The sequence below is a fragment of the Danio rerio genome, chromosome 7 (assembly GCF_052040795.2).
Source record: "Danio rerio strain M-AB ecotype USA chromosome 7, GRCz13ab, whole genome shotgun sequence".
Taxonomy (NCBI): domain Eukaryota; kingdom Metazoa; phylum Chordata; class Actinopteri; order Cypriniformes; family Danionidae; genus Danio; species Danio rerio.
This window is the reverse complement of record NC_141027.1, coordinates 9,816,682-9,840,000: the sequence shown is the minus strand read 5'-3', so window position 1 is coordinate 9,840,000 and position 23,319 is coordinate 9,816,682. Positions and strand designations below refer to the sequence as shown.

At 35.8% G+C, this 23,319-nt stretch overlaps 3 protein-coding genes across 19 annotated transcripts in view; 1 reads left to right on the top strand and 2 right to left on the bottom strand.

Moving 5' to 3' along the window:
- Positions 1–14,443, bottom strand: part of lins1 (lines homolog 1) — a 22,727-nt gene extending 8,284 nt beyond the window's left edge. For 4 of the 14 annotated variants that reach the window (XR_015495178.1, XM_087260307.1, XM_087260311.1 and 1 more), the window contains exons 1-3: positions 14,311–14,443; positions 6,809–7,084; positions 6,636–6,725 (exon numbers count right to left, since the gene is read on the bottom strand). Coding sequence is in view for 8 of the 14 variants with exons in the window: in XM_087260307.1 (XP_087116433.1) it covers positions 6,636–6,725; positions 6,809–7,075 (357 nt within the window). In the remaining 6 variants the exon portion in view is untranslated. Of the gene's footprint in view, positions 1–6,635; positions 6,726–6,808; positions 7,138–8,493; positions 9,926–14,143; positions 14,210–14,306 lie in introns of those variants that run through there. The other 10 variants (XM_087260308.1, XM_087260314.1, XM_087260317.1 and 7 more) reach the window with 4 other exon arrangements.
- The window catches only part of pcsk6 (proprotein convertase subtilisin/kexin type 6), an 884,625-nt gene that overhangs the window by 39,498 nt on the left and 821,808 nt on the right, over positions 1–23,319 (bottom strand). The window lies entirely within an intron of this gene.
- Positions 1–23,319, top strand: part of asb7 (ankyrin repeat and SOCS box containing 7) — a 123,254-nt gene that overhangs the window by 81,619 nt on the left and 18,316 nt on the right. For 2 of the 4 annotated variants that reach the window (NM_001441632.1, NM_001441633.1), the window contains 2 exon segments: positions 15,379–15,455; positions 17,719–17,972. In NM_001441632.1, coding sequence (NP_001428561.1) covers positions 17,762–17,972 — 211 coding nt within the window. In that variant the 5' untranslated portion in view covers positions 15,379–15,455; positions 17,719–17,761. 4 annotated transcript variants of the gene reach the window in all.

The following is a 23,319-nucleotide window of genomic DNA, read 5'->3' as shown; positions in this document are numbered from 1 at the left end:
TCATACACTACGGACAATGTACCACATGTCTTTGGACTGTGGGGGAAACCGGAGCACCCGGAGGAAACTCACGCGAAGGCAGGGAGAACATGCAAACTCCACACAGAAACGCCAACTGAGCCGAGGTTCGAACCAGCGACCTTCTTGCTGTGAGGCGACAGCACTACCTACTGCACCACTGCCTCGTCTAGATATATACACACACATATATACCAAGAAAGCAATTAATTTTTTTTATTAATTGTTAAAATAATGGTCCTGTGATGAAGCTACTCATTTGAATTAAGAAAATGGTTGTTTATGACCATTTTTTAGTCATCATAAACAACCAACTCTTGTCTCAAATCAAATGAGTTGCGGCTTGTACCCGGAAACCGTATTTCATGTCACGACGTAACAAACGGATCAACTGATAAACGTCCAGCAAAAGGTTTATGTGGCTATTTCCAGTTTAATAAGGTTCTTTTTACACCATTGGTAATGCAATTTACATTAAATATAATTAAATAAAATACATACACTTTAGCCTGAATCTAGTTGCTTAAGTGTAAAACAACATGAAAAGCCATCATACTGTGGTAAAACAAGAGCACCTTTGGGCTGCACTAGAGTTTGTTTGATGTCACAGTACGATATGTTTAGCTAGTGTGAATGATGTTTTCTGAACTCGGGTGCGCACCTGAGAACCACGTGAAATCTGGTTCGGTTCACTTCTAATGAATGTAATCGTACCCAATAACAGAAGTGAACGGTTAAACAACAAACTTAAGTCACCTAACATTAACATGCTGACAGGTGGGACTGAGCCAGGGCAAACACAGTGGTAATGATTCCTTGCCTCCACTAAAAACCGTTTCTTCAGACGTTGCGTTATGTTTTTATGGTTTTATTCTTTTTTTAACAGACAGGACACATCAAGTAAAATTTAATTCAGGGTTATCTGACGTAGCAACAAGCAGTACAGGGGCGCCACAAAACCATTTTTGTTCACCCTTTATACAAACGACTGCGTTAGGCAGCAGACAAATCAATATATTCTCAAATTTTCTGATGACACTGTACTACTGCACCTTTTCACAAAAGATGCTAGCATCATGGAATACAGAGCCGCGGTAAAATGGTTTGTCAGCTAATGTGATGACCACAATTTGGAAATTAATGTTAAAAAAAACGGAGGATGTCATCACAGACCCCATGTCAGTGAGCGATAGGAGCTCTGTTGTGGTTTACATTTACATTTAGCAGACGCTTTTATCCAAAGCAACTTACAAATGAGAACAAGGAAGCAATTTACACAACTATAAGAGCAACAAAGAATAAGTGCTGTAGGCAAGTTTTAGGTGTGTAAAGTGTAAGAAGCAAAGCATTAGTAATGTACTTATTATTATTTTATTTATTTTTTTTTTTTTAGTACAGTTAGCGGTGGAACCAGAGAGGCAATTGGAGATTAGTAAGGAAAGTGGAGACTAAATAGTTGAGTTTTTAGTTGTTTCTTGAAGACAGCGAGTGACTCTGCTGTTCTGATGCAGTTAGGGAGTTCATTCCACCAACTGGGCAGATTGAATGCGAGAGTTCGGGAAAGTGATTTCTTCCCTCTTTGGGATGGAACCACGAGGCGATGTTTATTCACAGAACGCAAGTTTCTGGAGGGCACATAGATCTGCAGAAGTGAGAGCAGATAAGAAGGAGCAAAGCCAGAGGTCGCTTTGTAAGCAAACATCAGAGCTTTGAATTTGATGCGAGCAGCAACTGGCAGCCAGTGCAAACGGATGAGTAGCGGAGTGACATGTGCTCTTTTAGGTTCATTAAAGACCACTCGTGCTGCTGCGTTCTGAATCATCTGAAGAGGTTTGATAGAGTTAGCTGGAAGCCCGGCTAGTAGAAAGTTGCAATAATCCAGTCTGGAGAGAACAAGGAGTTGAGCTTATCATAAAGACATTAAGCAGGTTGATGCATATAAATATTTAGAGGTGAATATTGATTGTGAACTTAATTGGCACTCTCAGGTGTCAAGTCTTTGTGCAAGAATTCATCAGCGATTACACTTTTTACGTAGACTAAGATTATTTGGAGTGAGTAGCAGAATAATGCTGACTTTTTATAAAGCAACAATAGAGTTTTTTTTAAGATATGGGATTATTGTTTGGTTTTGGAATCTGACAGTAAAAATGAAAACCCAAGTAAATAACCTGATGAGAGTGCCAGGAGAAATCATGGGAATTAAGACACTTGGTTCGCTAAATTATATTATTGCGCTGTGCACAATCCAACAAGCCAACAAGATTTTATCTGATTATTCACATGTGCTGCCTTTGGAGTATGAGCTGATGAATTCTGGCAGAAGATACAGGGTCCCGTTATGCACATACAATAGATATAAACATTCTTTTGTTCCTTTTTCAAATAAATTGATCAATGAGCAAATAGGCAAGGACGGCCAAAGATTAAGATAACGGGATTGGTTGGCACAACAGAGGGCAGTGGGGGCACATTGTATTTTATTTTTATAAAAATGTTTTAAATGACTTTAAATGATTTTAGGATTAGATTTTAATGTGTATGTATGTTACATGTTGTCTTGTTGTTGTCTATGTACAGCAGAACCTTTTTTCTAAAGCAAATTTCTCCTACGGGAGACAATAAATTTTACCTTGACCTTCTGAACAGTCTTTATATTTTTGCGGCAGAGAGACGCAAGTGGCTCTCTATACGTTTCTAAAATCAAAAGATTCAGTAAAAGCAGAACGACCCTGATGTCCATATGTCTTTCCATTTTGGCGCTTTGGCTTTTATAGCCGTCACCAAGCAACAGCTGTACACACAACAGCAGCTCGATGATGCAAGTGTACCGGGGTTCAGAAGAACAAAAAGACAGTAGCTGCATCCCAAATAGCATATTTATGCACTATTATACGCCATTTTGTAGTATAAACAGTGCAAGTAGTGTGTTTACACTGAAAACTCTAAGGCTGCGTCCGAAACCGCATACTTCCATACTATACAGTATGCTAAAATCAGTATGTGAGCCAAGTAGTATGTCCGAATTCAAAAGCTGCGTCCCAAATCGCATATTTATGCACTATTCTACGCCAATAGAGTGATTATAGCACCTCCCGATGGTGAATGTGGTTATACTCGTGGCAGGAATTATTTGATAGTTTGGTCATTTATTTTACTGATTTGGTGACCGTCAAACGTCATCAGGGAAACGGTTTAAATTTTCCCTGAGTAAAAAACATTAGTGTGCCATTTGGGACAACACTACATACGTATACTACCCTGTTGAGTGTGTAAGTGCATAAGTACATAGTGCATGAGTGCATGTTGTGCCATTTGAGAGCTTTAGAATTCGAAAAACAGTTTGCGAGTCTTGCGAGAAGTACCCGGATGACTTACTACTTCTGGCGAGATTCTGGAGTGCGCATCCCATGCATGCTGCACTATCCCATGATGCCCCGCGAGCTAATTCATGAATGGGAGTAAAGCGACGCAACTGGTGCATGTACGTCACATGACTATGTCAAAATGGTGGATGTAGTACGTCCGAATTCCATTCATACTTTTTACATTAATACTGTATAGAACGTACTTTTATAACGGCCGAGTAGTACGTTTAAATTCAAATGCAGTACCTACTGAGTACTAGTAGGTTTCGGACGCAGCCTAAAAATAATAAGTCCACTTTAATTACCCGGATGATGATGCACTCATTCAGATAGTAAAATGAAGTGTGTGATGATGGACACTTCACGCACTCAACGACCGCAGGTTTGCTCACGTAGCAGAAGGGGCGGACCAGGTAATCGACCTAAGTGTGAAAGCACTCATATTTTCCATATTTTAAAATCATGTTTTTAATCATTTTAGTCATTATTTAATGTCAAGCTTCTTGTCCTTCTTGTCTTAATGAGAAGCTTCTTGAAAGGTGCGGGGCATGTCAGACACTAGAAAGCATCTGATTGTTCAGAAGAGTTGATGAGAAACTAAAATATGAGGTGACCTCAAAAAAATCGTTGATCCATTTAGGTGGAAGTGACAAACTGAAGGCTTTTATTGTTTATATCTTTTAAATGCAAATTCTGTCACTGTTTTGTAGCACACTAGCTTATAGGTATCCTAAAGACAGACATACTGATAATAAACTTCTATACAAAACTTAATTTTCATTTCACTGGACTTTTAAACGCGGTGAGTTTATAATGGCATGACAATTCACTAGACGTGCCTAAGAATTCCCTGTGCATAAAGCCCATGAAAGTTTAACACTGATACTCCATACCTGTCAACATTGGCATGTGAAAATAAATGATATGCCCACCATAATAAGGGATGCCCCCGACCCCCTTTAAAAATCCCCAAATTACTAAATATGCTCATTTGGAGCCGTTTTATTGTAAATAAACAGTTAAATGGTCAGTAATACATTTTATTATTATTATTATTTACAAAAGAAAAAATAAATAGCAAACATCAGCAGCAAATAAATTATTAAAATTAATAGCTATCCCTACTGAAAAAAAACAGCTTTAACCAGTCTAGGCTGGTTGGCTGGTTTTAGCTTGTCGACCAGGCTGGTTTTAGAGTGGTTTTGGCCATTTCCAGGCTGGTTTCCAGCCATTTCCAGCCTGGTCTAAGCTGGTCAGGCTGGGAGATGTCAACCAGCTAAAACCAGCCTAGGCTGCTTTAAGCTGGATTTTTCTGGGATTTTTTTTTCAGCAGATTTTCATAATAGTATAATGAAATAGAATCAAATCTCAATAGCCGTTTCTATTATGTATAACGTACAAATTCTGGTTAGAGAGCAACCAATGAATGATTTATTTAGATGTTTTTGGTTGATCACATTAAATAACAGGTGTCACTTTAAAAATGCACACATCTTACATTGAAATGAAAGCATTCGACTGCTTTCCTAAACGTTTATGCTCATTACTTGTTTGAAAAAAAAAAACTAACCAAGATCAAAATCTTTAGATATTAATATTCTTAATAATGAGTACATTATGTCTGTTTAAACACGCACCCAAAACCCAGACTTTGTTCTGCTTCAAATCACGAGGACAGAATCCGTTAAGGAAACAGCGTCTGTTTACCAATGGAGCGCGTCTGTCACGGTTGCAGGTTTGTGCGCTCTTCCGGAGTGTCTGTTTGACCATGTGAGTTTGTTTTGTTTTTGTTGCCCACGTGTATTTGTTTTGGTCACGTGTTATGACGGCACTCAGTTGGTTTGATTAGTTCACCAGCTGAGGCTCATTATCACGCCTATATATATGCAACGTTTTCTGTGTTTCCTTGTCAGTTCGTTACATGTGCTTATGTGTTCGTTTGTCTGTGCTCAGGACCGTGCGGAGTTACCACTGGACCCTGTTTTCTCGTCTGATCCCTGCTCTGGTTTCTCCTTGTCCTAGCACCGCACACGCTCTTTACATTTATCTTGACTGTGTCAATAAATATTATCTTTCACTTGCACTTGGATCCATCTGAACATTCTTTGTACGTGACAGCGTCAGTTGACAGTCATGCACCTCTATGTGACTGTTTTGAGGATTGCATATGAACGGGAGAAGGAAGGGATGTGAAAAGGAAGGGAATCGAGCCGTTTTTATGTTTATTTCACAAGCCCCTTTCACACATACAGACCTTTCCGGAAAATTGCCGGCAATTTTCCGGAAAGGTTGTATGTGTGAACAGGTCCTTTTTGAAAATACCGGTAAATTCGTTCTGGCTATTTTCCGGAAAGAGAAGTTGTAACATTACCGGCAATTTGCCGGAATGCTGCGCTGTGTGAATGCAGAAGGAAGATTGCCGTAATAAGCGCGTGCACGTCTAGAACGTGCTGACGTGAGACACCTGCTTTAGCCAATCACAACAGTCAGACGCATTTACGTCCGCGCGGTTTGTGAGGATAAAAGCCTTTGAATATTTTTCCAGACACATTTAGCTGCTAGAAGTTAGTCAGATCACGTTTATATGTTCTTCTTTATGCCAACTGTGTAAATAATCATCGATGAAATGCTTATGATAAGCCGTTGTTTGTTTACCTTCAAGCTTTGCGTGCGCCTATGAGCGCCTGCACACGCACATATTATGAACATCTCGACATGCGAAAGTGATCCTGCGAAAGTTGTTCACAATATTGATCATCCACAGAGTTTGTAATTTAGTCAAATGTTTACAAATACAAGCGCAGCCGTTTAAAAGCTCATTTGTGGTGAATGATGTCAGAATTTACCGGTATTTTGGAATGGATGTGTGAATGCTCTTTTCCGGAAAAATTCCGTAACGTCCTCGCCTGTGTGAACAGAGCTTTTTTCAATATACCGGTAAAGTCGTTCCGGAAATTTTCCAGAAATTTACCGGTATCACTGTGTGAAAGGGGCTACAGTCTTTTCATGCATAAACAAAGCGAAAGCACAAAACAGACTCGCATTTAAGAGCAAGGGGCGACCCCTTGCGGTTCGGCGGTATGGGTTGCATATAGGGAGGCTCAGCTCTTTAATGTTTATTTGCCACCCTTCAGAGAAACACTGAAAATACAGGAAAAATACGGGAAAATATCTTTACATGATCATAGCGGGATAGAACTGTAAAAATCCCAGGAAAAATAGGAGGGTTGACAGGTATGTGATACTCACAGCAATGCCAAGCTCTTTGATGACGTAGACAGACATGCACTTAGCAGATAAATGAGACACAAGCTTATCCTGACAGCTGAGGAGAGAAACCTGCAGATATAGGTTTGACTTGATTAAATACATCATATTTTATAATCATCAAAATATCATTACTTCTTTCATTTAAAACATACCAGTTTAGCCATGAGATTCCTCTCAGTGAACAATCTCCTGATGACATCTTGATAATATACAGCGGCGTCCGCTGTAAAACTGTGTGCTGCGAGTCTGCTAATGATGCTCTCAATAAGACTGAGACTCAAACACGTATCATCTGTGTTTGTGACAGTCTGAACACAGGAGGAGATTCTGCTGGCGAGATCTTCACTGCTCAAACTTGGAGCCGATCCAGTATGCAACAGGCCAAAAACACTGTGGAAATCCAGCTCTGAGACCTCCATAATGACATACTGTGAATACAGCATCCATGAGAGTGATCATCAGTAAGTCTTAAAGCAGTGGTCTCAGGCCGTACTCACACTAGGTACAGTTGCCTCGAACCGGGCCAAAGCACGCTTGTCCCCCCTCCCGTCTCCCCCGACGGCCCGCGCTCACACCATACCGGGCCACGGCACGCTTACGTCATCGCTGCTGCTCTGTTCAGAAGCACTCTCTATGGCAAGCCTTTTTAGCATTTAAATCTTTGTTCTGACTCCATAAATATATTTAGAGATATCTCTAATTATATTTTGACTAGTCATAATTATAATTCGACTAGTCAGAATAACAATTAGAGATATCTACAATTGCAAATGTACTAGTACGAAATCAGATTGGAGATATCTGCAAATATATTATGACTAGTCATATTCCTCCATTGACTTGCATTGAAAAATATTTGCAGATATCTCTAAATAAGTTTTGACTCGTCACAATTGTAATTAGAGATATCTCTAACTGAGTTTTACTAGTCATACAGATGTCTTTAATTCGTAATATTTAGAGATATTTACAAATATATTTGAAGATATCTCTAATTAATTTACTAATAGTCGAATTACAGTTGTAGATATCTTGAATTGGATTTTTGACGAGTCAAAACTCAGAGATATCTGCAAATATTTTTCAATGGAAGTCAATGGAGGAATATGACTAGTCATAATATATTTGCAGATATCTCCAATCTGATTTCGTACTAGTACAATTGTAATTGCAGATATCTCTAATTGTCATTCTGACAAGTCGAATTATAATAATGACTTGTCAAAATATATAATTATATCTCTAAATATATTTATGGATAGTCAGAACAAGGTTTAAATGTTAAAACGGCTTGCCATACGCTCTCATTTAGCAGCACAGTGGAGATTTCTCTAGTTATATCCTTTCAGTCGTTTGTTATGCAGTGACATGCAGTCAAATATTTCGCCAAACAGTCCTTAGGGATGCGGGGACACAGTCAGATATTTTACCGAACAGATACGCCACTTTTGGCGCTCGTAAACAATCAAAGCTCTCGTGCTGCAGGAATGAGGAGATCTGCTGAAGGCGCGCAGCTGGCGTGCTGTGAGGAGTTTGCGTCTTTAATAAACTACGGCAGTTTGCGATCACTGAACAGTAAGAATGATTAATAAATCCATATCAAACAGTCCCTTAAAAGTCACGTCTCGCTTTCGGTTTCGGGCTTTGGCGCGTTTCGCGCTCACACACAAGCGTACCGCGCCAAAGCCCAAGTGTACCGCGCTCAGGCACACCTCTTCCAACCGGGCCAGGGCCGGCCAAGTGAACCGTGCTTGAGCCCGATTCAGCGCACTCACACTTCTCAAACGATCCGGGAAACGGGCCTGGGCACGGTACGGATGGCATAGTGTGAGTAGGCCCTCAAACTCAATTCCTGGAGGGCCACAGCTCTGCACAGTTCAGCTCCAACCACCTTTAACTCACACCTGCTTAAAGGGCCATGAAACCCCCTCGTTTCAGCAGGGTGTTTTCACACCTCTACTTTGGAAAAAGTCTGAAAAGTGGGCGTGTCCAGCTCTGTTTAGGGGGGAGTGTCGGAGGAAGAAAAGTGGGATGGTGTGGGAGTGTCTATTTGGGCGCGCTGAGTTTTAGAGTCAAAACACACACACACAGGGGAGAAAGTGGCTGTGTTTACATGGACATCTGTAGTCGAATTATTTGCCAAATTATTAAATGGTGGACTTTAACTGCAGTTTGGCTTTTTCATTCAGGGAATTCATTCATGTCCCTCACGACAAACGAGATATTTGATTCGAGGAACTGCTCTAAGCGTGTATTTTTCATGCAATGTTTGACACCGCACGGGGAATGAGAGAAAAAAACCCTCAGCATTTCCCGGAAACTTAGATGCACACGGCAGGTAGTGTCAGAAAGCCGCGCGTGTTATTCCGGTCACAAAATGCGGTGAAAATCCTACACGAGGTTAAAGTTTGGTTGTGGTGCTAACATGTTTACACTCGGTGCAATATTTAACTTAGTTCGATACGAACAAACTGAATAAACAAAGAGCACTGGTCACTCACTTACCAAATCTGTAGAGACAGAACAATCACCAGCAACTAGAGCCGCGTCTTTATTAAGAGGAGACTACAAGCGAATCCGGATCTCAGCGTTTGCAGATGAGAACAGCTCTCAGGTAAACAATAATCCTCCTTAGACATGTAAGTTATTGTTGTCGAGCGTCGCGTACACTGTTAATCCACACGTGAGTCCAGCTGCGCTCTCACAGAGAGAAAATGAAAACAAAACTTAACTGCAGCAAACTATAAAAGCAACACTTCACGCTTGTTTTGCCAACACAACGTGTCGTCTCTGTCGTCTAAACACTGTGACAGTAATGAATATTAATGAAGTTGCACAATAGAGCGCGCTGATTGGTTTGAACCAAGCTTTACTCATGCATTAATGCATCACACTGTAAGACGTAATAAGACACACTCTGGCACAGGCGTCCAGTCTGCACGCTGGAATACACGCTATTGTCTCATGGCCGTGACGCAGCTTCAAAAATTTGTTTCAAACCAAAAGTACAGATTTGCTTGAAATAACGCAAAAACAACCAATTTACACTTTTTAGTGAAATATAGGTGTCCTAATAGTGTTTTTAGCAGTGTGGGACACATATACGACTGTCAACAGCTCAAAAAATGTGTTTTGGTGTTTCATGACCCTTTAATAATCTCTATTAGTCTTATATATGATTATAATTGGATCAGCTGTGTTTGATTAGAATTGGAACAAAAACTGTGCAGAGTCGTGACCCTCCAGGAATTGAGTTCGAGACCCATGTCTTAAATGGATAGTTAATCCAAAAAATGACAATTGTGTCATCATTTACTTGTTTAAACCTTTTCAAACCATTTCAAAATATTTATCATTTCAACTTTTCGAGTGCCTTTTAGAAGTGGCTGTTCATCACAGCAGGTGAGAATAGTTCAAATATATAAAAATAAGTCTTAAAAAGCATAGCTCAACCCCCAAAAAAGTCATCATTTATTACTTGTTTCTAACCATTATGCATTTCTTTCTTCCGTTAAATATATAAGAAGATATTGTGAAGAAAGCTGGAAACAGGTAACTATTGACAACCATAGTATTTGTTTTTTCTACGATGGAAGTCAATGGTTATAGGGTTCCAACATTTTTCAAAATATCTTCTTTTTTGTTCAACTGTTACGACTAGTTTATTTATTTTTGCTGTGCATTACATGTGTCTTTTTCTTTGTCCTGCCTTGTGTTGTTTCCTGTTACCCCATAGGCTCCGATTTTAAAATGGTCCAGGCTCTGATTGGCTGCTGGTCATGGAGGTCTATAAAAGGGAACTTCCAGCAGAGTTCGGGGAGCTCCTGGATTTTCCTACCCCTCCGGCCAAGCTTTAGTCTTGTACAAATGCCCATGTATACTAGCAACATTTTGAGAGTTTAAGCTTGTAGGGGTGGCCTGCAGGTCAGTGTATCTTTTGATCATTGGATATTCATTTTAGAAATAGATATTGAAAATCAAAAAACGAGTCGTTTTTTTTTTTTTTTTATTAAAAAACGAAAATCAAAAACGCATTGTATTTAAATTTTAGTTTTTTAATTTTAAAATGAAAATCAAAAAAACGACTCGTTTTTTGATTTTCAATATCTGTTTCTAAAATGAATATCCAATGATCAAAAGACCGTTTTAGTTTTCTGGTGATTTTTTTTTTTGTTATTCGAAATAAAAAATGAAAATTAAATCATTTTTGAATTTAGGTTTTCCGTTTTTCACCATGAAAAAAGAAAAACGAGCTATTTTTTGATTTTCGTTTTAAAATTTAAAAACGAAAATCAAAAAACGCTTTGAATTTCAATTTAACTTTTTTTTTTTTTTTTTTTTTGAAAATCCAACACCCACAGACTTTTTCGTTTATTGAGACTATGTTGTTTCCCCCTAGACTTGGGGCGTAATATCAACAGAATAAAGAGACGCAAAAATGTTTGGAACCGCTTGAGGATGAGTAAATAGTAAATAAATTTTCATTTCAATATAACAATACATTTTTAAAATCTCAGAACCGATTTATCAGACAAAAAAAAAGTGTGGAAGTCCAGTCCTAAAGCCTCCATCATGACATACTGTGAAAAAACAATCATAAGAGTGATCATCAGTAAGTCTTAAAGGGATAGTTCACCCAAAAATAAAAACAATAAAAATTCTGCATCATTTACTCACACTTTACTTGTTTCAAACTATTTCAAATTATTTATCATTTCAGCTTTTAGAAGGCCTTTGAAAAGTCATCATTAACTAATTTTTTACTTATTTCAAACTTCTTTTTTTCGTTAAATACATAAAAAGATATTGTGAAGAAAGCTGAAAACCGTTAACCCATGACTTCCATAGTACAGTATTTGTTTTTACTATGATGGAAGTCAATGGTTACATGGTTTCAACATTCCTCAAAATATCTTCTTTTGTGTTCAACAGAAGAAAGAAAAACATACATGTTTGGATCTGTTTGAGGATAAGTAAATAGTAAGTACATTTTCATTTCATCCCACTAATGTTTCATATGTTTAATGCATCAACAACACACTTTTAATTCCTCAATTTTGCTGGATTTACAATTTAAAGTTGATAGTGTTTGTGTAAAAGGTCATTTTTGTTTTGTTCTGTAAACTACTAATGACTTTTCTGAGTTTAAAATAAGAAATGTTGTCATTTAGAACAAAAAATAGGTACTTGTATCAAGTGAAATCGTATATGTTGATATTATGAGAGGCTGGGAGATGACCAGCTAAAACCATCTTGACCAGCCTAGCCAGGCTGGGAGCCCAGCCAAAACCAGCAATGTCCAGCTTTAACCAGGCTGGCCAAGCTGATTTTAGCTGGTCATTTTCCAGCCTGACCAGCTAAGACCAGGCTGGAAATGGCCGGAAATCAGCCTGGAAGTGGCCAAAATCCCTCTAAAACCAGGCTGGTCATCCAGCTAAAAACCAGGCAACCAGCTTAGGACAGAGGTAAAGTTGGTTTTATATTTGCACATTCTGACTTTCCACTTAATAATATAATGTCAGATGAGTATTCTTTGCTAATTCTAAATAGTAAAATCATATTAGCAGAAAATGTCCATTAGATAGTGTTAATGTTGCTTTAAAGTCATCCCTGCATGCTTTTTCAGACTCAATATTCAACTTAGCATGGTAAACAATATATGGGCCATTAAATGAACGAATGTGCGAATATCAAACCTGCTTTACCTCAGTCAGCTTAGGCTGGTTTAGGCTGTTTTTTCAGTATGGAGAACTTATATTTTAACTTATATTAAACTTTTTTTAAAGTGCATTAAGGATTTAATGTACTTTGATTGTTTAATATATAAACAACACACTTTATAATTACTCAATTCTGCTGGAGTTACAATTGATAGTTCACAGTGTTTGCGTAAACGGTCTTTTTTGTTTCGTTCTGTTAACTACTGATGACATTTTTAAGTTTAAAATAATAAATGTTGTCATTTAGATCCAAAGTAATGCTCCTTATATCAAGTGAAATCTTATATGTTGATATTACAAGAGAAATAAATCGCTTAGTGCATCACTTACAAGCTTTATGGCGATTTTCCAATCATCTCAACGTTTATATAATTTATTTATAATAATGAACAACAACAGAACTGATATTGATCACATATTAATGGTAAACACTTTTTAAAGTACAATAAAGATGAATAATTTGACTGTTTAATATATAAACAACACTTATAATTCATCAATTTTGCTGGAGTTACATTCGATAGTTGATAGTGTTTGCATAAAAGGTGATTTTTGTTTTGTTCTGTAAACTACTGATGACATTTTTAAGTTTAAAATAATAAATGTTGTCATTTAGATCCAAAGTAATGCTCCTTATATCAAGTGAAATTTTATATGTTGATATTACGAGAGAAATAAATAGCTTAGTGCATCACCTACAAGCTCTATGGCGATTTTCCAATCATCTCAACATTTATATAATTTGTTTATAATTAATGAACAACAACAGAACTGATATTGATCACATATTAATGGTAAACACTTTTTAAAGTACAATAAAGATGAATAATTTGACTGTTTAATATATAAACAACACTTATAATTCATCAATTTTGCTGGAGTTACATTCGATAGTTGATAGTGTTTGCATAAAAGGTCATTTTTGTTTTGTTCTGTAAACTACTGATGACATTTTTAAGTTTAAAATAATAAATGTTGTCATTTAGATCCAAAGTAATGCTACTTATATTAAGTGAAATTGTATATGTTGATATTACGAGAGAAATAAATAGCTTAGTGCAGTGATTCTCAAACTGTGGTACGTGTACCACTAGTGGTACGCGGGCTTCCTTCTAGTGGTACACGGAGGAATGAAATATGTCATGTACATGCTACATATATTTCAAAATGCATTAAAAATGATGTATATAATATGCATTATATGATATATAGCCTACATTTCTGAGGTAATCTGCCAGGTTTTTTAACTGTGCAGAGTTTTAGCTGCTTTACTGGACCTACTATGCTACTGTATTTCAATACTGCTCATTTTGGTGATACTTGGAGAGACCATTTTTTTTCTAAGGTGGTACTTGATGAAAAACGTTTGAGAACCACTGGCTTAGTGCATCACTTACAAGCTTTATGGCGATTTTCCAATCATTTCAACATTTATATAATTTATTTATAATTAATGAACAACAACAGAACTGATATTTATCACATATTAATGGTAAACACTTTTTAAAGTACATTATAGATGAATAATTTGACTGTTTAATATATAAACAACACTTATAAGTCATCAATTTTGCTGGAGTTACATTCGATAGTTGATAGTGTTTGCATAAAAGGTCATTTTTGTTTTGTTCTGTAAACTACTGATGACATTTTTAAGTTTAAAATAATAAATATTTTAATTTAGATCCAAAGTAATGCTACTTATATTAAGTGAAATCTTATATGTTGATATTACGAGAGAAATAAATAGCTTAGTGCATCACTTACAAGCTTTATGGCGATTTTCCAACCATCTCAAATTTTTTAATTGATTCAGTCTGAGATATCCATTTCCTAAAGAAATATTAGTAATATTTAGAAATTCTTAAAGTGTAATTAGAGATATAACGTTACAATACACATAAAATCGTACTGAAATCCAGTGACTTACTTACGTGACTTTACGACACATACTGCGTATAAGCAGAACTCGTAACGTAATGAAAACTGCTCATTTTTAAATTTGTATACAACGATTTCATAATCTCCGCGGAAATGAACCACATGTACTGCTGTTTGCCTTTATTCAGCTACAATTGTCGCAAAAAAATAAATATGCCAAGCGGCGTACTGCTTTTACAGCATTATGATGTAGGCGTGACGTATTTGACAGCTCGAATCTGATTGGGCGTTGCGGTTTGAAGCCTTGGAGATGTTCATGGCTACCTGACTGTATTTGTACTCTGTATGTATGTTATATATATTTTCTATATTTGTCCCCTGTGCCATTATGGCCTTAATTGAGCCGATATTGTTTGACGTTTCCTCTAGGTGAAGGTTAAGAGAGTTTGAGTAACTTTAAAAGCGGTGTTGTTCTGAAAATGGTCAATAACCGCTGGCTAAACGCTAACAATGCTAATGTAGTAACTGTGCATGTCAGTCAGAGAGTTTAGCGAATTCTGCCTCACTTTAGTCCTCGATATGAGTGTTAACGTGTTATGTGTTTGAGTGGTGTTCAGATTAGTTACTCCTGGCTTTTAAAAGAGCCGGTTTGGTGTTTGTTTGAGGCTCATTTTAGCTGCTTTAGCGCACCAGCTAACAGATTCATTGTTCTCAGTGGAGCAGCTGCTGCAAACATCAATTGTTTACCTTTTATTTACCGTGGTGATGGAGAAACTCGGGTCGTTTGTGGTGTGTGTCGTTTATGTTAGCGAATCTGTGTGTGTTTAAAGGTGAATGTAAGTATTCAAATGCTCGTTTTTCACAAAATGAAAGACAATAACATTAAGAACTGATGGGTGGTTGTAAATATTGAATGCTGAGGTTATTATTAGAGAAATGTTCAATGTAATGTGACGGATAATTGTGTAAATAAGACGTCGTCGCTTAGATTTGGCTAATTGAATGTGATGCATCTGCATTTATACGCGTTAATGCATGTAAAAATGATGTGTGTGTGTGTGTATTGAGTTATATGTGTGTGTGCATTCAAATACTGATGTTTCTGCATTCTTCATGTCTAGAATGGAGATCTGAAGTGGATGTGAATATGGATGCAGAACACACAGGCTGTTTCAGATCGACAAGACATTAATGAATGGTAATTTCACATATAGCTGGGTTTTTTTTTGTTTGCTTTAAATAGATTTTAAAGTAATTTCTGGCATTTCGATGTGTTGTCTTATGTTGTTTGTGTAGGGTTTAGTGGCTTTGTACGGAGAATAATATTTCCAGTATGTCAGTATTTCCATATTTTAACTATTCACTTTTCCTGCAAAAGTATTGCAAGATTACTGATGCTCTGATCAGGATTTTTGCAGCCGATACCGAGTACTGATTCCTTTTCATGGTGATTGGCTGATAATGAGTACCGATTCGGATGCGTTAAGCTTTATAATGCATAAAACCCTCAAACCCTCTTTTCCCTCTAGGTATAACACTTAAGTGGAGATCTCTCCTTAGCCAATATAATAAATGAAGGATACTGCATATAACCCCCTAAACACGTCTCTTATAACCACTATAAATAGGTATTTATTATAAGATTATAATAAGTAATTATAAAACTAACAATGCAGTTTGGAAACGTTGCAAATGATTAAAAAAAAATCAACATGTCTCAATCAAGAAATGTTTGAAGCGTATATTTGATGCATAGGAAGTTAAAATGCACACCTATAAATCTATTTCCTATAAATCCTACTTTACTAATAGGAAGTATGTCTATAAAGTACTGTTGATTGTAATAAGTAAATTACAAGATGTTATATTATTAAATATTCATGTCAAAAAATATTTTAATGTTTTTTTTTATTATTATTAATTGTATGTTATACTTTCAGCCATGTTTTATTAAACTTGCAATATTGTCAAAAACACAGAACTTTCAGTTCTTTGATGTTAAAAGACCTAAATGCATGTAAGGTCATTCAAATATTTTGCTCATGTCCAACTAACATAAACACTTGTGATTAGTTCATGAGATCGACCAGGTCAGCGAGTACCGATCGATCGATCGATCTCCGGCAGATCGATCGGTGCATCCCTATGCAAAATCATTTTAAAAGCGAAGTATGGAGGTTTCCTTTTTCAAAAATCTAAGATAAAAAGTTTTTAGCTTATATTTAGTCTGTCAAACCATCATGTGGTCCTCTTAGATATAAAGAACGACCAAATATTTTACATATAAATGTAAAATAATTTTGAATATTGTTGAATTTTAAAATAATAAATATAACAATGGTGAAATGTAACTAGTTTGTAATACAATTGAATTAAAAATTAAATTATTTGTTTTTGTAATATATTAGTAATCCCTACATTTTATTTAATGATAATAAATAATAATTCTTATCTACAGAGTTATTGTCTGATGATTGGAATTTTGTTATATATACATTTGAAGACCAAATTATTAGCCCTCCTGTGATTTTTATTTATTTATTTTTTTTGTTTCAGATGTTTCCCAAGTTCTTCTATTCAAGTTTTTTTCAACACAATTTTAAACAATAGTTTTGATGGCTAATTTATTTGTCTTGATGATGACAGTATTTAATTAGATATTTTTCAAGATACAAGTATTCAGTTTAAGTGCAATTTAACTAGCCAAGTTTGGTTAATTTGGCAAGTTATTGGCTAACTGTGTGTGTGTGTGTGTGTGTGTGTGTGTGTGTGTGTGTATGTGTGTGTGTGTGTGTGTGTGTGTGTGTGTGTGTGTGTGTGTGTGTGTGTGTGTGTATGCTTTACAATATTATATTTGTACATATACATTAAGCTATTTTAACAAAATAACTTACAATATTGGTTCAGAAATTAGTATGTTATGGCAAAATGTTAAATAAAATGTTCAAAAATAGCAAAAATCAAGAGAAAAAAATATAATATTTTGTTTGAAATGTTGTAGATTGTAATATTTTTTGTAACACACACATATGTATATATATATATATATATATATATATATATATATATATATATATATATATATATATATATATATATATATATATATATAATTTCAGAATTTTTTATTGTATTTTATTTTAAAGAATATTAGAATATTTAGAAATCAATATAACCTTATATAGAATAAATTTATCTGTTTGGTTTTCTTCATTTATAATATGGCAAATGAATGAGAAAATATTCTAAACTGATTTAATCAGTATTAGAAAATACTCATTGTTAGCTTGAGTCTAAAAACACGATTGTCTGTTTGTGTGATCACTCAGATGGTGAATTAAAAGTTTTGAAAACAGTTTTTTTGCACTTTAATATAGCTTTGCATGTTTAATTATTCGTCCCTTGATTCACAGTGATGAGCTTGCCTATTGTTTCTCTTTATCGTGTCCGTGTGTGTGCAGGGACACAGCAGCGTCTGCCGGCAGTACTGCGCGATGTGACAGGATGCTGAACCATCACTGCAGAAGGAACCCAGAGCTGCAGGAGGAGCTGCAGATCCAGGCAGCGGTGGCGGCGGGCGATGTTTACACCGTCCGCAAGATGCTGGAGCAGGGCTACTCGCCCAAGATCAGAGACGCCAACGGCTGGACGCTGCTGCACTTCTCTGCAGCAAAGGGCAAGGAGCGCTGCGTGCGCGTCTTCCTCGAGCATGGAGGTAAATTATTTTATTAAAGCATTCAGTGTGACTTTTAAAACTATGTTAATTCAAACATTCATCATCATAAGGTCTTCCTAGGGTCACTCAGGCATTTTGTTATTGTCCCTATTCGTAACCTTTTCAGTTAACGGTTAATCGGTTATTTTGATCATCCTTAACAACAGTCAATAAAGACCACAAAGATATATAAAATATATAAACAATAAAAAAAAAACATTTTTGAAAATCTACACATAATGTTTAATAATCATTTTCATTAACACCCGCCAACCCGCCAAATTTCAGCTGTGGTAGATTAGACAGACACTCCGACTAGCCACTTGTTGGAAATAATTTTTGAATTGTAGTTGTCTTAAAAGCAGGGTTCTACAATAAAGATGGCCCAGTATGCGTGCAAATGTGATCTTAAAATCGAGAAGCAGCATGACTGACAAAAGTAATTGTGTTCGCGTGAGCAAAAGAAAGCAGATGAATTCCGAATGAGAGGATGATAACTCTTACGTGCACAGGTGATGTAATGCGCTTGGCTGTTTAAAAAGCATGCGCGCTCCCGTTTCCTTTCATGAAAATGCAATTGGTGCAATTCATCGGTTCTCTTTGAAATAGACTTGACAAAAGGTGATGCTCGTGCACCCACAGTACTCCTTCTTTCAAGAGCTCCTAATTTGTAAAAAGATGTGTTTTTGTAAGCAGCAGTGGTTACTTCCACCATTCACTTTCACCACTCTTTGAATAGATTATTAACAGGCCTAACGTAACACAACCATCCTTTAATTATCACACGCGCTATGTTTTCCACCTGCTTTCTTTTGCTTATGCCGAGTTCAGACTGCATGATTTTCAAAGTAGTCGTGTCACAGATGTTTTCACACTGCATGACTATCTGGGCTGGCGTTTCGTCGCTGCTTTGTTTTCACTGCAAGATGGATCGGCGACCGGGACATTCACAATGCATGACTTTACTATAGGGAGAATCGCTGACAACTTCGTCCAAACTACGTCTCACAGCCAAAAACACGTAGTATATCTTTTGTTATTAACTACATAATTAGAAAGAAGCCTTTAATGGGGTTGAACATGTACATGTTTGCTCACCTGGGTTTAAAGGGAATTAGCAATTTCGCCTCAACGTTGATAATAAGCTAATTTCTTTCTCTATGAAACATCAAACAGACACGGTTGCTCCTGAGTCCTGTCAAACCTCCACTAGTTTTTCCTCCATTTCGTGGGTCCAAATAAACCGAAAAAGAGCACTTTTAACTTCTCCCCCAGCCTCCCGCTGGTCTGCAGCAGATTTACACACACGCACACACAAGTGAAAGCTGCTCTCTCATTGGCTGTAGGCGATCGCTGATGTTATTTTCAGTCAAAACTCAATTCACACGGCATGATTTGAATCTCCGACAGCTCCAGATATTTAGCATGACAAATATCTCACAGGCATCGGCGACTCATCGGTGATTCTCTCAGATCGCATCTTTGAAAGTTCATACTGTGTGATTGTCACTCACGTGCACGAGCAGCGATTTGCCTGTGATTTCAGGCATTTGTCGACGATTTCTCAAAACCTGTCGGCGAGCCAAAATCAGGGCTAAAATCACGCAGTCTGAACTAGGCATTAGTTGTTTTTGTTAATGTATGGTTTAGCTATATTTTGTACAATAAGATTGCTTTAATAGGAGATTGACTTCCCGTTTAGTTAACTGGTGATCTGAGACCTTTGACCAGGACACAGACTATGCATTGTTTCAGATACATGACAATATCATTTTTAAAAAGAAAAGTTTTGTTTAATAAAAAAGTGTATGTATAGAGCTATATTTTGCTTGTTTTGACACATTATTTAAAATGTATGGCTAAGAAATAATAATTTATTGTTGGTGTGGTCAGAGATAAATTAAATAATTAATGGTAAATCCTTAATTTTGAACCCTGAAAAGTCATGTGAAATAAAAACTAATTGCTATGAAACCACAACCCATATGATCATGCACATTGAGCAAGGTCATGCACAACACACAAAGTGAAATGCATGCGGACATAACCCAAAATCAAGTCATTTTAGCATGTTAAAGTCAAATTTATGCATATAAAATATGTTTTCCTAACAATAAAATTGTGGCTAGTGAAAATGGAGAGTGGCTAGTGATGTTCACACACATTCACACGGGGCACAGCTTCAACTCTTCCCAATTGCTTTTAATGGGTGATGTCAGGCGTTGCCGAACTGCATTGTGGATCCGTCAGCGCTGCTTCAGAGGCGTTGCTCACTGCAGAAGTTGAGACTTGTTTAACTTTTCAAGCGCCGACGGAAAGCCAATCAGATTGCTGTATGCAAATACACCAGCTCAGACAGTGGCCTATTGCTGACTAATTTCATTGACTGATGCGGCTACGACGATCGCATCAGCCCCAACTTTCGACACGCCCTCTGTCAAGCGTTGACGCTGTAGCCCCGTGTGACAGGCGTTAACGTCAAGCCCTGTATATGTTTATATTAATGTTTTGTATTTTTTTATGTGAAGGGGATGGTGGTGTGAATGTTTTCTTCTTATTTTATTTAATTTATTTATGTGCAGTTTTTATTTTTCACTCTGCCTTTTCATTTTAGTTTTGCTCGTTTAAGGTAAACTTAATGAATATTAGAAATATTGCTTTGGCATCTAACTAAAATAAAACAAGTTCAGTTTTTAAATACATTTTAGTGAACTCAATTACCCTTTGATTAGGCACTACTTAATTGTAGGTGGTCTTCTCATGTAATTGTGTAATTATGATTTTGAAATGATCAAGATCTTTTTCTCAGTAGAACAATTCTGATAATCCAGGTTATTATTGTGCCTAATGTTATTTATTATGTCATTACCTTCCGCATCTCTTCTGGTCATCTATTATGCTTTAAAATACCGGACTGGTGTTCAACTGGTACTATCATAGACAAACGCTGCCAAGAGTTAATGTTTGTACATTAAAGGTACACATATGTGCCTAAAAAATAGAAAAGCTACTATTTAGCTACTACTATATCCTTTAAAGGTGTCAATGTAGACCATTTAGGTTCCTTTTTAAAAGGTACTGCCGCAGTGGCAGCTTTTGTACCTTTATTTCTGAGAGTGAATGCTCATGTATTGGTGTAGTAATGCATGCGTAACATTAGGGGGCGCAATAAGACTATTTTTGTCAAGAATGATCCACTGTGCAGTCGCATTGCTTTCTGTGCTGAGATTCAGAATACATTTAGTTCAAATCAGAGGGTGAAAATAGATAGCATAAAAGTATCACAATATGTTATTTGATTTATTGCCAAGCTAATAATAAAAATAATAAATGCTTAACTATTTAATGATCTAGCTGTATTTTAAAAATAATAAAAAACAAATAATTAATAATAATTATAATTGTTGTCATAAAAGTATAAAAATCTATCAAATATTAAGTAATATTGGCTTTTCTTTCAATAATTTGACTTTGTTGGAAAATATACTTAAAATAATATATTATAATAAAGGTGCAGTAGGTGATTGTCAACACTTTTGTTGTGCTGGTTGAAAGTCTCTTCACATTCCAATAGTATTGATTAAAGTAAATCATCTAAATGTATTTTTATTTTCTGGGTAAGGCATAAAACTAAAAAATGTTCATCCAATTAAAATAGTTTCTGGCTGACATCTCCCATAATTCCAATAAATAGCTCAAACTGTCAGCAAATGCAGATTTCAACTAAAGGCTTTGGACGGCAGAGGTGGGACTGTGTTTCAGAGATTTATGCTTGCCGGTTAACATTATCGCAGTTGTCCTATTGCATCTTTAATATCAAGAATAAAAGCTATTATAACATTTTTTAATGTTAGAATTTGATTTATTTTTCCAAACATTCAATGTCTGAATATTCATGTGGTTGCACCTTCCCCAAAAAGTCATATAAATCATAGCATTTCCCTTTTTAGCCCTAATAAATAAGCGATTTATTAAATTATATATAGCTATGAAATTAGTTTAATCAGTCTAGTCATGTGGCAAAAAATTATTCAAAAGTAAATAACAATAATTATTTAGTATTATTATTTTAAAAGCGTTAAAAGTCAAATTTAATATTTTAAAATAGTACTGGGCAAAAATCAATCGCATGCAAAATAAAAGTTTGTTTTGACATGTATGTGTGTGTACTGTATGTATTTATTATGTATATATAAATACACACATGCATTGTTAGCCCTCCTTTGAATTTTTTTTTCTTTTTTAAATATTTCCCAATTGATGTTTAACAGAGCAAGGAAATTTTCAAAGTATGTCTGGTAACATTTTTTCTTTTAGAGAAAGTCTTATTTATTTATTTATTTTTAAATTTTTCAAAAAATTATTTAAGGTCAAAATTATTAGCCCCTTTAAGCTATTTTTCCCGATTATCTACAGAACAAACCATAGTTATACAATAACTTGCCTATTTACCCTATCCTGCCTAGTTAACCTAATTAATCTAGTTAAGTCTTTAAATGTCACTTGAAGCTGTATAGAAGTGTCTTGGAAAAACATCTAGTCAATTATTATGTATCATTATCATGGCAAAGATAAAATAAATCAGTTATTAGAAATGAGTTATTAAAACTCAAGTTTATGTTAAGGAATTTGTTGAAAAACGTCTTCTTTCCATTAAACAGAAGTTGGGGAAATAATAATAGGGGGGGCTTATAATTTTAACTTCAACTGTATATGAGAAAAAGTTTATTTATATTTAGACAAAGTATATATAAATATGATAAAAACTTATATAAATATATATAATGCACACATATAATATGTCAAAAATAAATTATTTTGAATTCCGATTCATTTTTTCCCAGCACTATTTTAAAATATACAGGGTTCATACGGTCCTGGAAAAATTATGGAATTTTGGCAAGACATTTTCCAGGCCTGGAAAAGTTTTGGAAAAATAAATAACCCAAAATGTTTTGAAAAAGTCATGGAAATATGTTTAACTAATATCTTGAATACATTTGAGATAATAATTTTGTCTAAATTTCAAAAACAATTGCGATGTCTATCCCTTCACGTGACATTCTCTGTTTGGGGCAAAAAGCAACTTGCAGTTTCAGCTTCACCTCTCTTTCACTTGCATTCAGCATAATTCAAGAGACATTTTGAGTGTCATGTCCAAAAACAATCTCTAACTACAGGGGTAAGATAATGTGGTTGCTACATTTGTGCTAATTCAACAAGTCTTGAGTAGACACAAGCCAACATTTCTAAAAATGTTCATACAAGATGTTTTTTAAAAACTATTTTACAGGTATAAAATAAGCATAAACTACATAGATTATCACATATTAGGCTTGGGCAGTAT